The 14586-nt window shown below is 48.0% G+C and overlaps 1 protein-coding gene across 3 annotated transcripts in view; it reads right to left on the bottom strand.

The window, feature by feature from the left end:
* Positions 1 to 2253: 2253 nt before the first annotated feature.
* Nub1 (negative regulator of ubiquitin like proteins 1) overlaps positions 2254 to 14586 on the bottom strand; it is a 35928-nt gene continuing 23595 nt past the window's right edge. For all 3 annotated transcript variants that reach the window (XM_036181289.1, XM_036181287.1, XM_036181288.1), the window contains exons 9-15: positions 10572 to 10755; positions 9878 to 9985; positions 8551 to 8703; positions 6040 to 6186; positions 5432 to 5527; positions 3869 to 4046; positions 2254 to 3665 (exon numbers count right to left, since the gene is read on the bottom strand). In XM_036181289.1, the coding sequence (XP_036037182.1) occupies positions 3490 to 3665; positions 3869 to 4046; positions 5432 to 5527; positions 6040 to 6186; positions 8551 to 8703; positions 9878 to 9985; positions 10572 to 10755 (1042 nt within the window). In that variant the 3' untranslated portion in view covers positions 2254 to 3489. The remainder of the gene's footprint in view (positions 3666 to 3868; positions 4047 to 5431; positions 5528 to 6039; positions 6187 to 8550; positions 8704 to 9877; positions 9986 to 10571; positions 10756 to 14586) is intronic.

Here is a 14586-nt window from a genome sequence, read left to right as displayed (position 1 = left end):
AGGTGCCTTTCTCCGTGCTCTGAACCAAGGCCTTGCCACTGGGACACTTAAGCCTCGGCAGGGACTTGAGCCGGCCTGCCTCCATTTCCTAGAGTTGAAGCCCTTGCTGCTGGGCCCTCCCTGCTGAGGAAATGGAGCTTCTTACAAAAGCCAGGTCAGATTGCAAGTTATGTGCCACAAGCCCCCCTGAAGAACTCAAATACATGTCACTCAAAGTGCTCTGGGTGTCGTCCTTGGTTTGGTTTCCTTTTGGAGGCCCGTTGGCCTGCCACAGCTGTGCCCTACGATCCCTGGCCTGGGTCATCTCCCCTTCTGGTTGAGAAGAGGGCTGTGAACCAAGGTCATTTATACAGCAGTGGCCTTGGGAGAGGCCAGGGAGCAAGGAACTTCAACCAGCCTGCTTGGCAGGAGCCCCCTGCCTTGGAGTACCCATCCATTTTTGGACATTAATCCAGTGGTTTTCTGTAAAGGTCTGGCATTGAACAGCTGGGTAGGACTATCTGGTCTTGTGCAGAAATGCCAGTCCTATGCCAGATGTGGTGGAGCCACTGGTCACATGCAGGAGCCACTGGGGGCTGGAGAGATGGCTCAGCTCGGATTGTTCTTGCAGAGTTTGGTTGCCAGCACCCATCCTGGGCTGTCACAACTACCTGTAACTCTAGTTCAGGTGATAAAATGCCCTCTCCTGGCCTCCATGGGCACCTGCACCCACACTGCACATAGCTATACACAACAAATGCATATACAATTTAAAAGTAAAAGTAAAACTTTTTTTTCTATTATCTGTTTATTTATTGACATAGGGGTTCTCTGTGTAGCCCTGGCTGTCCTGGAACTCACTCTAGAGACCAGGTTGTCCTTGAACTCAGAGATCAACTGTCTCTGCCTCCCTAGTGCTAGGATAAAAGGCATGTACCACTACAACCAGCGTTTCCCCCCCACACCCCTTATTTAAACTGTTATCTCTGCTATAGAGAATCCTGCCAGAAGGGGTGGCAGGAAGGATGGGTGCCAGCTGGGATCCTCCCTCAGTCTGGAGTCAGTAACAGGTTGCTGTGTGTTTTCTTCGGAAAACACTATTCTGCAGTGTTCTTGGGGAAACACCAGAACATTTTGCATTGATCCAGTACAACCCACTGGGTTTTTATTTCAATAGCATGGCGACCTTGGCTTGATGTTGAGGACATGAGGATGCCCCACGCTCCTTTCCCAGCACCTGTGGGCTGCTTCTGTGTGTTGCTGTTAAGGACAGGGAGTGTAGTTCAGTGGTAGAGTGCTTGCTTAGCCTTTGAGAAGGAAGTGGGTGTCTGTGACACATGTTCAGTTGGCCATAAGAAGGAACAGAACTTTGTACCAGATACCTGGCCAGGAGGACAGACAGGTATGGCAGTTTCACCAACGTAAGACAATTTCAGGTGATGCAAAATGCCACCAGTGACATCAGGCAAAGCCAGCACATCACTGCAGAGCTTCAGACTGACTTCACCCCGCAAGCATGCTCTCTGCTGCCCTGGTCCTACCCCTCTGGGCATTCGGTCACCTCTGGTCAGGTCTCCACCTGCTCTGGGGGCTCTGCGGAGTCTCAGCAGGTTCTTCATTCCCTTCCCAGCACTCCTGGTGCACCCAGAACCTTCTCCCAACTCATGAGTCACTCACCTGTCTCTCCCCCCACCCTGTCCGTAACATCTCTGTCTACTCTGGAATATTCTGACTCTTAAGGAGAATCTCTCTCAAACCCCACTCTGGTGGTTGCTAACCCTCTGCTTTATCTCTCCCCTATGGCCACTACCAATCCAGGCAAGGGCATCTTGGTGGCTCTGCTTGCCCATGGCTCACCCTCACACATGCAGTCAGGGCCTGCTGCCATGGCAGTGATGTCCTCCTGGCTTTCGGTATTCTCCATCAGCATTTAAACAGTAGGGAATCCAGAAAGTACAGCTGGCACCATGCTCAGGACGATGCCTGGTTGGCCAACAGTTTCAAGGCAAGTCCTTCTGCCCTGCACTTGTGAAGACACACACTCTGGTGGCTGCTTCACGGCCCCTCGAAGATTCTCTCCTCCCTGGTCATACCTGAACCCTGCTGATGCTGGAGGCGTGGCCCACACAGGCCCAACAAGGGCTCTGTTGCAGAGCCACACTCCAACCTCTAGGCTGCTTGAGGGCAACACTCCACTCACTCCCAACACACAGAATGGAATGGTTATGTGAACAACTAGGAAGGAAGCAACTCACTGCAGCTAGGCCAAAGACATTCATTTGCATTCTCCATGTTTATTTCCATCAGTATCATCTACTTCCAAAGAACAGCAAGGGGGGCAACAATCTTGTTCATCAGGGAGTGGGGCTTGCCACCAAGCCTGACAACCTGAGCTTAGTCCCTGATACCTACATGGTGGAAAGAGAGAACAAATTCCCACATGTTGTCTTCTGAATCCCCAGACATGTGCTATGGCATGTTTTCCCATCCCCCACACAATAAATACGTGTAATTTTTTTTAAAAAAGCAAGAAACAATTCTACTTGCCCAACCTAGTCTGTGGTCAGGGCTTCAGGTGAAATGAGAGGGTCTCAGGAATACAGTGGCACTTGACCCACTCCACATCTGTCTGTTGCCATGCCCTGGGTGCCAGAAGGCTATCCACCTGGTCCATACCCAGGAAGAACCAACCAAAGGCTGACAGGCCTGTTTAGGAACAGTCCTGTGACCCAGCTGTAGAAAAACCCAGCAAGAGACTTAAGAAAGCACATCTCAATCTCAGAGGTTTCTTAGCCATCAGTGAGTTTTCTGATAGCCATCTAGAAATGTAAATGAAAAAGAAGTTGCTTTGGTTAGCATTGAAAACTTACATTTAATAAAAGACTCACTTTGTATGAGGAATTTAGAATTCATAGAAACTGATTTGCAACCTTGAATTTTAAGTACAGACTTTACTGATCTACAAGCACAGAACACTGACATTTCAAGATCAAGGTATCTATCTGCCACCATTTGATATGGTATGTGGCCTATATCTCATGTGCCCACAGCACTTGGAATGAAGAGTCAGGGGTGAGGCATGGTGAACAAGGGCTGAGGTAAGCTTGCACGGCAGAGATGGGTGGAGGAGGGCAGTTTCAGCAGCAGGATAAGAGGAAAAGTGCACAGGAGGGCTGGCTGAGGGGGACAGGAGACCGAGTCCCCAGCCCTCTGCAGACCACCCTGCTTCCATTAGGGAGCCTGCTTCCCAGTCTGGATGGAAAACCAACAGAGTGGTAGAGTTAGGGGTGCAGACCTGGAGGCAGAAGGGAACAGCAGAGCCAGGGGTTCCCTCTCCTAGACTGTCCTCTTCCCAATAAAGTCTCTCTTCACTATGCTGGGTCCCCGTACCTGAGGAAGAAGCCTACTTGGAGCAGGATCGTTGAAAAGCGAGAGGAAGGCAAAGAAGAGCTGCATCTGACCATTCACAACGACAGAATTTATAGGCAGAAATGCAGGACTTAGTTCTGTTCAGTTGTTTGCGGCAGACCTGATACTTTCTACGTAGGACAAGTACTCAGCAATAATCACTTCCTCATCCTCCAGAGTGGAGTCCAGGTAGTCCTCCTCATGCTCCGGAATGTCCTCCAGGACTTCGTTGACGGCCTCTGCCTCCATGTCTTCATCTGTCGAGGCACTAGAAGTCCCTGAAGTGAAAACACAGGGATAAGCAGATCACAGGAGGAGAGGCGCCCTGACTGTGCCTTTGGTAGCAGCCACCTCGTCCTGGCAGAACCCCAGGCATGCCCCCTCAGCCTCCAGGTTAGCCTCTGCCTTAGGCTCACAGTTGCCGTTAGCTCAAACTCAGCAGACTGCAGCCATCAGTGAGGCATCCAGACCTCAGACCTACCTGCAGAGTCAGATGGGGATGTGGACGGGGTGGGGGAGGAGTCCTCTCCTGAGAACTGCAGGTCTGGAGGAAGGCTTCCTCCATGGTGTGCAAGGGTCTGAGCTGCCAGCTGGACATTGCCTCCAAAGACCCTTAGCGCTGCTTCAGCCACCACTGTGTCGAATCCCATGTACACCAGCTAGGAGAGATCACGGGGTTAGGACTGTGACCATGAGCTCAGTTCACACTGCCCTGTGGACCACATCCATGTCCTCGGCACCTCACAGCACAGCTAGGACAACTTTGCTTTCTAGGTAAGTATAATTAAAGAATGCTGCCTGCATCCTGCTAGGTAAGTATAATTAAAGAGCTGCCTGCATCCTGCTAGGTAAGTATAATTAAAGAGCTGCCTGCATTCTGCTAGGTAAGTATAATTAAAGAATGCTGCCTGCATCTTTCTAGGTAAGTATAATTAAAGAATGCTGCATGCATCCTTCTAGGTAAGTATAATTAAAGAATGCTGCATGCATCCTTCTAGGTAAATATAATTAAAGAATGCTGCATGCATCCTTCTAGGTAAGTATAATTAAAGAATGCTGCATGCTCCTGCTAGGTAAGTATATTTAAAGAATGCTGCATGCATCCTGCTAGGTAAGTATAATTAAAGAATGCTGCATGCATCCTGCTAGGTAAGTATAATTAAAGAATGCTGCATGCATCCTGCTAGGTAAGTATAATTAAAGAATGCTGCATGCATCCTGCTAGGTAAGTATAATTAAAGAATGCTGCATGCATCCTGCTAGGTAAGTATAATTAAAGAATGCTGCCTGCATCCTTCTAGGTAAGTATTATTAAAGAATGCTGCATGCATCCTGCTAGGTAAGTATAATTAAAGGACGCTGCATGCATCTTTTGCCCCTTCTGACAAGTCCCTCCCTCTTCAGCCCCAGAAGACACCAGGCCGTGTAGAAGGGGCTCTGAAGACCCGGGTTCAACAGGTGCTAGGCACTCACCTCAGGACTGGCTACCTCAGTGCTGAAAGCAGGTGTCATGAAAATCTAACTGTGAATACCACGAGTTAAATGGCCACACTGCATGGGACACGCTAAAGTGTGGTGTCAAGTGTGGATGAAGTCTCCACACTTTGAGGTGGGTTGAGTTTCCTGGGACACAATGACAACGTCTTAGGTCCCAGACAGAGAAAGAGGACTGATGTAGTGGAACATGGAAAGGGGACCTTCTGCTGCAGTCCGTCTCATGCAGTTTCCAGGGGACAGAATCTCACTAGGTAGCCCTGGCCTGGAACTCACTATGGAGACCACTATGGCCTTGAACTCAAAGCCCCACCTGCCTCTGCCTCCAGGTGCTGAGACTACAGGTATGTACTACCATGCCAGCCCCTTTTCCTTCTAAGAAGCACCTTTCATTCAAAACCCCTCTCCCCACATCCACCCACTACATCCCTGAAGTCCTCCCAGGGATGGTGGTCCTGCTGAAAGCCTAGGCAGACACACACCATCCCGCCACCAACCTACTCATCCCAGGCAGCCCTGCCCAAGGTAAGATGCACTGCCCGCCACTCACTTGGTCGATGCTTTCCTGGGAAGGACTTGCTTGTCGACTGTTGTTTTCAGGGTCTAAATCCTGTAGCCACCACATGAGGGGGTTACTGAGGAGAATCTGAGAGCACAGGAACAGCCTTTATTCACCTAACTACTGCAGGCACACAGCTCCTGCCCCTGTGTACCCATCTGTCTATCATGGTTCTGTGGCACCAGAGGGCAGCATCTGACCTGTAGCATAGAGCTTACTGTGCCTCTTGACCAAGGAAAAGCCGCTGCTGCTCTGTTACTTTGGGGATTTCTTTAAAAAGCCCCTTTGTCAAGAGGTACCACAAAAAATAAAACCAGATATAAAAACAGTTTATTCAAAAACTTCAGCTGAAATGTGACCAGTCCCTTGAGTTGGACAGCATAGCTGCTGACATTAGACTCTAGTCAAAAGAAACCCAGGTTAGGAACCAGGGCCATCATTCTGGCTATACTGGAAGAAGGTGGGACTGGCTGAACTCGCAACCCTGTCTACACAGATGGAGGGAAGAAGTCCACAAGAAGGCTGTGGAAGGAGAGTCAGCCTGGAGGCAGACCAGTGGGGTGCATCCAGCTGCTCAGACTGAAGCCTGGAAGCATTACCTTCAGGGCATCGTCCAGGTTGCCTCTGGCCTGGTGAAGGGCCTGTTTGGCAGCATGTGTGGAGTAACCCATTCCTCTCAAACAGTTGATATTTTCCAGACGACGTCTCCTCTTCTCCTTCTCCTCCTTCCTTATTTGAGCCAGTTCCTTTAGGAAGAAGACAAGTCCCTCTGAGTTAGGGATGGAGGCAGCACAGGAATCTGGGGTTTTGCTCTGCAGGGTGTCTCAAGGTCTCTGGGCTGGTGAACAACCAAACAGAGGGACCTCTCTCTACCTATCCTTGCTGAGAGAAGTGGCAAGAGGCTCAGGGACTCGGCTAGAGTTGGGCTCTGAGGTCAGGAGTAGAAACACAGGATCAGGGCTGGAGAGATGGCTCAGAGGTTAAGAGCATTGACTGTTCTTCCAGAGGTCCTGAGTTCAATTCCCAACACCACATGGTGGCTCACAACCATCTACGAAGAGACCTGATGCCCTCTTCTGGCCTGCTAGCATACAAGCAGACAGAACATTGTATATGTAATAAATAAAATGAATCTTTAAAAAAAAAAAAACCACAGGATCAGCCCAGCACCTCATGAACCCAGAACCCAGCACCCAGCATTAGAATGGGCAGGTTCCTATGTGCTGGGGGTTGGAGGCCCCCACAGGTGTGTAGCTACAGTATCATGGCAGTAGAGTTTCCTGCCGGGGTGAAAGGTCATCTCAGCCTCTGGTCACCTACCTGAGGATTCCTATCAAGGGGCTAGGAACATCACTTTGGGTAGGGTTGCCTAGCACGACACCCTGGTTCTATCCCTAACATCAGGAGAAGGAAAGCTTTAGCCCACTTAGTTCTGTGACCAATGCAGACTCAGAGCTGCAGGAATCAGGCAGCAGCTCCCACAGGAGCACCTCTTCTGTGGCACCCCAAGAGTATCTTCTCAACATCTGCCCTGACCAGCTCCCAGATGAGATCCCAATGGTATCAGCCCACACCAGCCTCAGTGAGAGGTTCGAGGACAGCTGGCTCAAGAGCGAGGACTGGTGGGCATCCAGGGTGTGATCAGAGGACACAAAGGGGAGGGCAGGCCAGGTCCTTGGCAACATGAGTGACCACCAACTCACCTAACCTATCACTCTGTCCAGGGCTTTTTCTCTGAAGATCACTTAGTTCAGAAGTGCATATATGTATGACATGCAAGTGTTCACACACATACATGTATACACGCTCATTTATATTTGTGGTGTTAGGACCCAGTGTCTCATGTAACCCAATAATTCTGCAACATTTCTTATTACATCTTAATTTACTATGTCTCTCCCTCTCTCTCTGTGTATGTGTGTGTGCGCGCGCGCACATGGGCCCAGGGGATCAACTCAGATCACTGGCACGACTGCAAGCTTGGCCCTGATGCCAACTCATCTCACTGCCCTCCCCACTGTACTTCCAAAGGCAGTCTGAACCAGAGGAGAACCACCTTTGCTAGTGGCATCACAGGCGGCCATGGGTACAACTGAATTATATCACTACATGGAGAATGACTTATGAATTCCTGAGCACTACACCATGTTTTCAGAAAGTACTTGAAAACAGACTCTCCACTGAAACTGTGTGGTGGTGGAGTGGCAGAAAGGTGGAAATGTGATGTTCGCAAGGCTTGCTTCCTGCTGCTGAACTAGACAGTGCACGCCCCTGTCCCCGACTCCTCAGGGGGGCCAGGGACGATGACTAGAACAGATGAGGCTGACAGTCCTGCTGACAGATCATTACACAACTAACCCATGGTCTACTCCCACAACGACTAGTGTCTCCTGCCCCTTCTGTGGTTCCCTGGGAAATGGGATCCGTACAAGGAGAGTGTCGGGCTGGAAAGCCCAAAGAGACTCTGCCAGCTTTGAGAAGACGGGCACCTGTTACCAGCTCTCTCTGACCTCAGGTTCTCTGCTGGACAACTAGTGGGGTATGACAAGGTCCCTTCCTTCCAACTCTAGAATTCTAAAACTTCCTTTTTTGTGAGCTTGTTATAAATGACTGCAGCTTTGAAGACCTCTTTTCTGACATGTTTCCAGGCAAGAATGCAATCCTAAACTATCAGAGTAGCCTCAGAGACTGTTTACAGTCATCTCTGAAATAGCTTCCAGAAATACAATCTGGTGGGGATGCAGTCTTGGTAAACACTTGCCCAGCATCCTTGACGCTCCAGGTCTCCTCCCCAGCATTGCAGAAAACAGGGTGTGGTGAATGCCAGTAATCTTAGCCCTCAGTTACTAGCAAGGAGAACCAGAAGTTCAAGGTTACCTTGGCTTTACCACTAGTTAGAGGCCAACCTGGACTACATGAGACCCTGTCTCAAAAAAAAAAGGGGGGAAGGCAATGTATTTCCGTCCTCCTGATTCTTGTTCACACCTCTTCTGGCATTTTCTCTGGTCCCTCTCGATCCAGTTCAGAAAAGAAGTTGTACTGGTTTTGTTTCTTAACCTTTGCAAAGGGTCCAGGCCTCATGGGTGCTGAAGAAAGAAGTGAACACTTACCTCTCTGCGGTTGGAAATGTGAGTGGCTGCATGGTCCACGTTCCCATCACAAGCCCGCAGGCCAAGCCGGGCTTCCTGGGCAGTGAACCCCAACTGCAGCAAGTTGTGAACTTTTGACGGATCGATGTACAGCTCTTTAAAGAGCTGGCGCGCCTATAAACAGGAAACAACAGAAGACTCACACAACAGCAGCAGCAGCAAAGCTTAGCAGTGCTAAAGCCCCTAAGTTAGGGCACCAATGTGAACTACTGTGTGTGAGAGCATGATGAAGTGAACTTGTCTAACCTATCTACCATCAGGAAGGGAAACAGACAACACTATCTCTGCCTGCATAGCCAACCAAGCAGGCAGGCTGAGGAACGCAGGAGTGCCAGAGCGACTGTAATACATTCCTTGAGTTTAGCTGGCTGTGGTGGTGCATGTCTGTAATCCCAGCAATCAGGAGGTAAAGGCCATCTGGGCTGACAGCAAGACCGTCTCAAAACAAAAAGAAAAAAATCCACGGAATCTGAGCTGCACATAGCACCTATCACTATCTGTAAATGGAGGTGGAGCTTTTCTTTTGTCCCAACCGCCTTATCACAAAAACACACGGAAGCTTATATTAATTACAAATGCTTGGCCGATAGCTCAGGCTTATTACTAACTAGCTCTTATATTTAAATTAATCCATTTCTATTAATCTATGTATTGCCATGTGGCTTTGCTGGTCCTCTGGCATCTTGTTTCTTAGGCATCTAGCTTGAATCTCCCTGACTCCACCCCTCTTCCTCTGAGTCCTCAGTTTGATTGTTCTACCTAACATTATCCAGCCTTGCCATAGGCAAAAACTGCTTTATCATCAACCAATGAGAGCAACACACATTCACAGAGTAGAGAAGGACCATCCCACAGCATTTCCCCCTTTCTGTCTATTCAAAAAGGAAGGTTTTAACCTTATAGCTGGGCTGGTTGGTGGTTTCTATGTCAATTGCATGCAGTCTCTTCTTCATGTAAAGGTCTGCTCTGACTCTCTGGCCCTCTCTGCTGGTGGCAGAGGTACCATGAATGAGAGCCAAGGCCTGCAGAACTCTGGCCTAGCCTGATCACCTCAAGATGCTAGATAGCAGGGCAGAAACTTTACCCAATTAAGGCAATTGTCATTTTGAAGTGTCTTATTGCAGCATCTTGCTGAACCCTAACAGATACAAGTGTTCATGCTGTATGTGAGGGAGAGGATGGGAGGAAGGTGCAGGGCCCTGAAGGGTCAGTCTGAGCTTGATTCACAGAGCACTCCACTGCCAGTCACAGAGGCGCAGGTGAAGGCATACCCAGTGGCCTTTCTTACCTTGTTGAGATAGTCCCGAGCCTCCTCTCCATTTCCACTGTGATAGTTTCGGATCCCTTGAAGCAAGTAGAGTCTTAAAAACAACACCTTCTCTTTCCCACAGTTTCCCTGCAGTCATTGGGAGAAAAAGGATAGGTTGTCTTATTTCTAATTAAAGGGTAGCACGCTCACGATGTCACCGTCCCATGTCTCTACAGGAGCAAAGTGGGAGCACTAGAGTGCCATGGCATCATCGCTGTCACTGTGAAGATTTCAAAGCAGCGCCTCTTCCACATGGAAAGAACCAGTCAGAACACCTATCTCCAACCGCTACAGGCCATGAATAAGTCAGTGTCTCTCCTGGTCTGAGTGACTGACAGCAGGGTCTGTAGTCAGTAAACTGACTTTAAAAACCTCCAAGAAGCAGTGAGGCTAAGCTGCACAGAAAGTGCATGCTGTAATCCCAGCACTCTGGAGGTTGACGCAAGAGGATTAGGAGTTCAGGGACAGCCTGGGCTACATGAGATTGTCTCAAAACAATAAAATAAAACCCAGCAGGACTAATGAAACACTTAATACTTGCTAAAGCCTTGTTTTATAAAGGGGATATTTTACACTGCTGCCCAGATGAATCACCTCTGGCAGCAGTTTCCACATCTGGACAGGAATAAATGTGCCCAGAAGTGGGTTCTGAAAACTAATCACAGTTACGTACTTTTATGTGGACCAGTCTCTGGTGATTCTCTCCATAACAATTTTTAAAGCACTTCTGGGCCAAGTTCAGCTTCTTCTCTGCATCATCGAGGCACTCCAGTTGTTCCAGGCGGAAGTAGCACCACACGATATCCAGCTGAAGAACAGCGTAGTTGTCCACAGTGTCCAGCAGCTCTTTGCACTCACTGCAAAAGAAGGAAGCCATCAATGTGGAGCCCTTCAGCCCTAGTGGGGTCCCCAGAAAGCTTTCCAGCTCTTGCTGCATTTCTAGGATTAATTAAAGGGACATTTATTTAAAATATGGATCCTTTGAATGGATAAAGGGGAATTAGGGTTCTCAACAGCAGCATGGTGGCATCTAGCCCAGGACATAGTGGCTTCCAGCTCTGGCTGTGAATTACAATCACCAAGACACAAGAGTCTTTTTCTTTGGGGATGCTGATGCTGAGGACCCAATTAGGGCCAGTGTAATAAGGTTTTCCATGCCAGGAGCTGGAGTCCTAGCTCTAAAACCTCCCTGGAGAGTCTAATATGCACGAAAGGTTGACACACATCTTTAAAGATACCCCCAGACCCCCACTTCCTAAAAATGCCTCAGCTGGTAACAGCTATGATGAGACAGGCATGCCCGGGAACTTTCTTGTTGGGTAAAAAGTCTGGAAAACACCAGGCTAACTTAAATGCCAAGCTGACTCCTGAGGGCCCATGAACAGGCTGAGCCAGACACAGGGCAAGAGATGAAGACACTGCCATGAACTATTTATCTATACCTTAAGTTGTGATGATGCTCAGTGCATAGTGCAGACCTGACCTCAAGGAAGGAGAACATCTGTGACCACACAGTTCACATAGATAACTTCAAAGCTTCACCCATCTGCTTCCAATGGGATGCGGTTAAATATGAGCTTCCTGCTTTGCCTATTAATATGTGCTCAGCCAAGATCCCAATCTAATGGATGTTGTCATCAGCCCATGAGACTGTATACAGTCCAATGGGGGCAAGAACATACAGAACAGTGTTTTTGCATGCTTTCTTCCCTGCCTCTTCTAACATTCCTATTCATTATGAATGTCTTTAAAATAAATGCCACACCACTACACACATAGGCCTGGGGAGGCCCAGTGAAAAGGAGTTTTAAAACCTGCAGCTCCAAGCTGGAGAGATGGCTCAGAGGTTAAGAGCACTAGCTGCTCTTCCAGAGGTCCTGAGTTCAATTCCCAGCAACCACAAGGTGACTCATAGCCATCTGTAATGAGATCTGGTGCCCTCTTCTGGCCTGCAGGCACACATGCAGACAGAACACTGTATTATGATAAATAAATAATTCTTAAAAAAAACAAAACAAACAAACAAAAAACCCAGCAAACTTGACTTTGAGAAGAGGCAGAGGCTATAGGTGGAGGTCTGCTCTCACATCAAGGGAGATGCCTAGATCTGCACCCTGACAGATTCAGTTTCCGGGACAGAAATGCTGAGCCATTCACAGAATGCAATGGGTACTCTGCCACACGTTAACTTCCGAGGCCTGTGAAAAGCTTTTTCAATGCCTTCAGGAAAAGCAGCAAGGACAAAGACAAGGACAGAAATGGCATTGTTTGAGTCAATATAATCAATAGTGTGACCTGGAACTGAATATATGTATGGCCAAAACATAAAACCAAAAATATATCAAAGCCCAGGTCTCCTATTAGAGAGCTATGTTTTATTCTTTTAGTTTCAAGAAATCAAGCTGGGCATGGTGGTATATAACTTTAATTCCAGCACTCAGGAGGCAGAGGCGGGCAGATCTCTCTTGAGTTTGTCCATCTAGAGTTCCAGGACAGCCAGGGCTACATAAAGAGACCCTGCCTCAAAACAAACAAACAAACAAACAAACAAACAAACCAATGACTGAATGAGAGAAAAAGAAACCAACATCCACATACTATAGTTTTGAAACTGAATTTGAACCTTATCTTGTCAAATGGGGAGGGAAAATTTAAAAACAAAATCCTAGCATAAAATTGTGTTTTAAAGTATATTTCTATTAATAATGACTTGGTTTGCAGTTTTAAAAGCTTTGCTATTCAACCAATTTTCATGTTGAAACAGCATTAAAATGGAAGCACCAGAGTCAACTGGACTTAAGATTGGTGAACAGAATTTTTAATTTTTACATTTTTACTTCTGTGGATTGTATGTATGTGTGTATACATATGTGTCTATGTAGTGCCCATGGAGACCAGAAAAGGTGTTGGATCCCCTTCAACTGGAGTTCCAGGCAGTTGTGGACCATTCAGTATGGGTGCTGGGAACTGAACCTAGGTCCTTTGCTGAGGCAGTCAGTGTTCTTAACCACTGAACCATCTCTCCAGCCCAATAGAACGATAAGCTAAGTTTAAGTATCTTTTTTCAACAGAAGTCGGTTACTAGGTCATTCTTTGTTTTCAATGAGGGCCTTCTGCATACCTCCCATGCCACCCACCGTCTCCCCTGCTCAAGCCTTCTTGAAAACAGGCAGGCAGCTACTGCTTCAGTGCCCCTGACTATTAATTCGAGCTCTGAAAGTTTCTGGAGCTGCTTCTGCTGACTGATCTCCCTTTTCATTTTACTGTGGGCTTGTAATTGGGCACAGTTTATTTTGGTTACTAAATATCGAGCCTTGTTAGGGATGCATTAGGGTTACATGAAAACATAACAAGCCTGCTGGTCATGGAAAGCTTTGAGGCTGGGCTGGGTGGGACCAACAGCAGCCTTCTTGGCTTGTGCTGAGACAGTACCCTTCCCAAAGCTCCATTCTCTGTCCCATGACCACACAGTTCTCTACTCCTGTTGGTGGGGACACAAACTGCTCCTGGTCCTCTGTGGGCACAAAGGACTGTACCTGCTACTTCTTCCAGGTGATCCCTACCAGAAGCGGGTGGTTTCTTTCCGTGGGTATGCTGGTTATCTCACTCCATGGAGACTCAAGAGAAACCTCAAGCACTCTCACTGGCCTCATTGGCAGCTTGGACACCTAGCTCTACCTCAACTCAGGGTGATGCCCTGCCTGCCTTTGCTCGCCCCGAACTGCTGGGGAGCTCTTGATTTCTTCATTTTGCCAGGCTTTTTAGGTCCATCATATGACAAAGTAAATCCTGTCCTGCTGCTCCATGGGTATGGCTCAGTAGTAAAGCATCTGCTTAACATGCACAAACCCTGGTTGATTCCCAGCACCGCACATACACAGAGGCATACACACACAGGCACACATGCATGTACCCACAAAAAAGGGGGGGGGAGACTATTCTTGGCATACTAGTCACTGTATATAAGATGAGTAAAAATTCATGAAGAAGTCCTGATTACTTGGGAAGAAGGGGGAAAAAAATTAAGAAAAAAAAATAGAATGCTAGGGTTCCCTCCATCAGCACCGGGGCTCCTGCTACAGCTGGCTTTCTTCATAAAAAACAGAAATCACACAAATACATAGACACATTGACCAGGAAAAATAGCTCTCCAGAGGAGAGAGGTAATTATCTACAATACACCTGGAATGTTCCCCAAGGGCCATGCATAACAGCCTGGGCATAAATACACACGGTCACACTAGAAGTGAGTAAAATCAAGAGTGGAAGGTTTTGCCAGGTGCTGGTGGCGCATGCCTTTAATCCCAGCACTTGGGAGGCAGAGACAGGAGGATCTCTGTGAGTTCAAGGCCAGCCTGGGCTACCAAGTGAGTTCCAGGAAAGGTGCAAAGCTACACAGAGAAACCTGTCTCAAAAAACCAAAAAGAGTGGAACGTTTTATGTCATTGTGAGGTATCCTTGAAGGGAACTGTGAGAGGCTGGTCTTTCCATCCAACTGAGATGAACAGTTCAGTTCCTCAGCCACACACTCGCACTACAAAGCAGCAGAGACAGAGGGACATGGCAATAGGGCCAGCTGGTTACAAGCTAAAACCTAACATGGTAAGCCAGTAAACCTTACTCTTTTTAAGCTGATCACCTTGTGCATCCATATTGAGAGCTGCTGGCCAGAGGAGTATACAGCAGGT

The sequence above is a fragment of the Onychomys torridus genome, chromosome 3 (assembly GCF_903995425.1).
Source record: "Onychomys torridus chromosome 3, mOncTor1.1, whole genome shotgun sequence".
In the NCBI taxonomy this organism is placed as follows: Eukaryota; Metazoa; Chordata; class Mammalia; order Rodentia; family Cricetidae; genus Onychomys; species Onychomys torridus.
The sequence above is the reverse complement of the archived record's forward strand: the minus strand, read 5'-3'. Positions and strand labels throughout refer to the sequence as shown.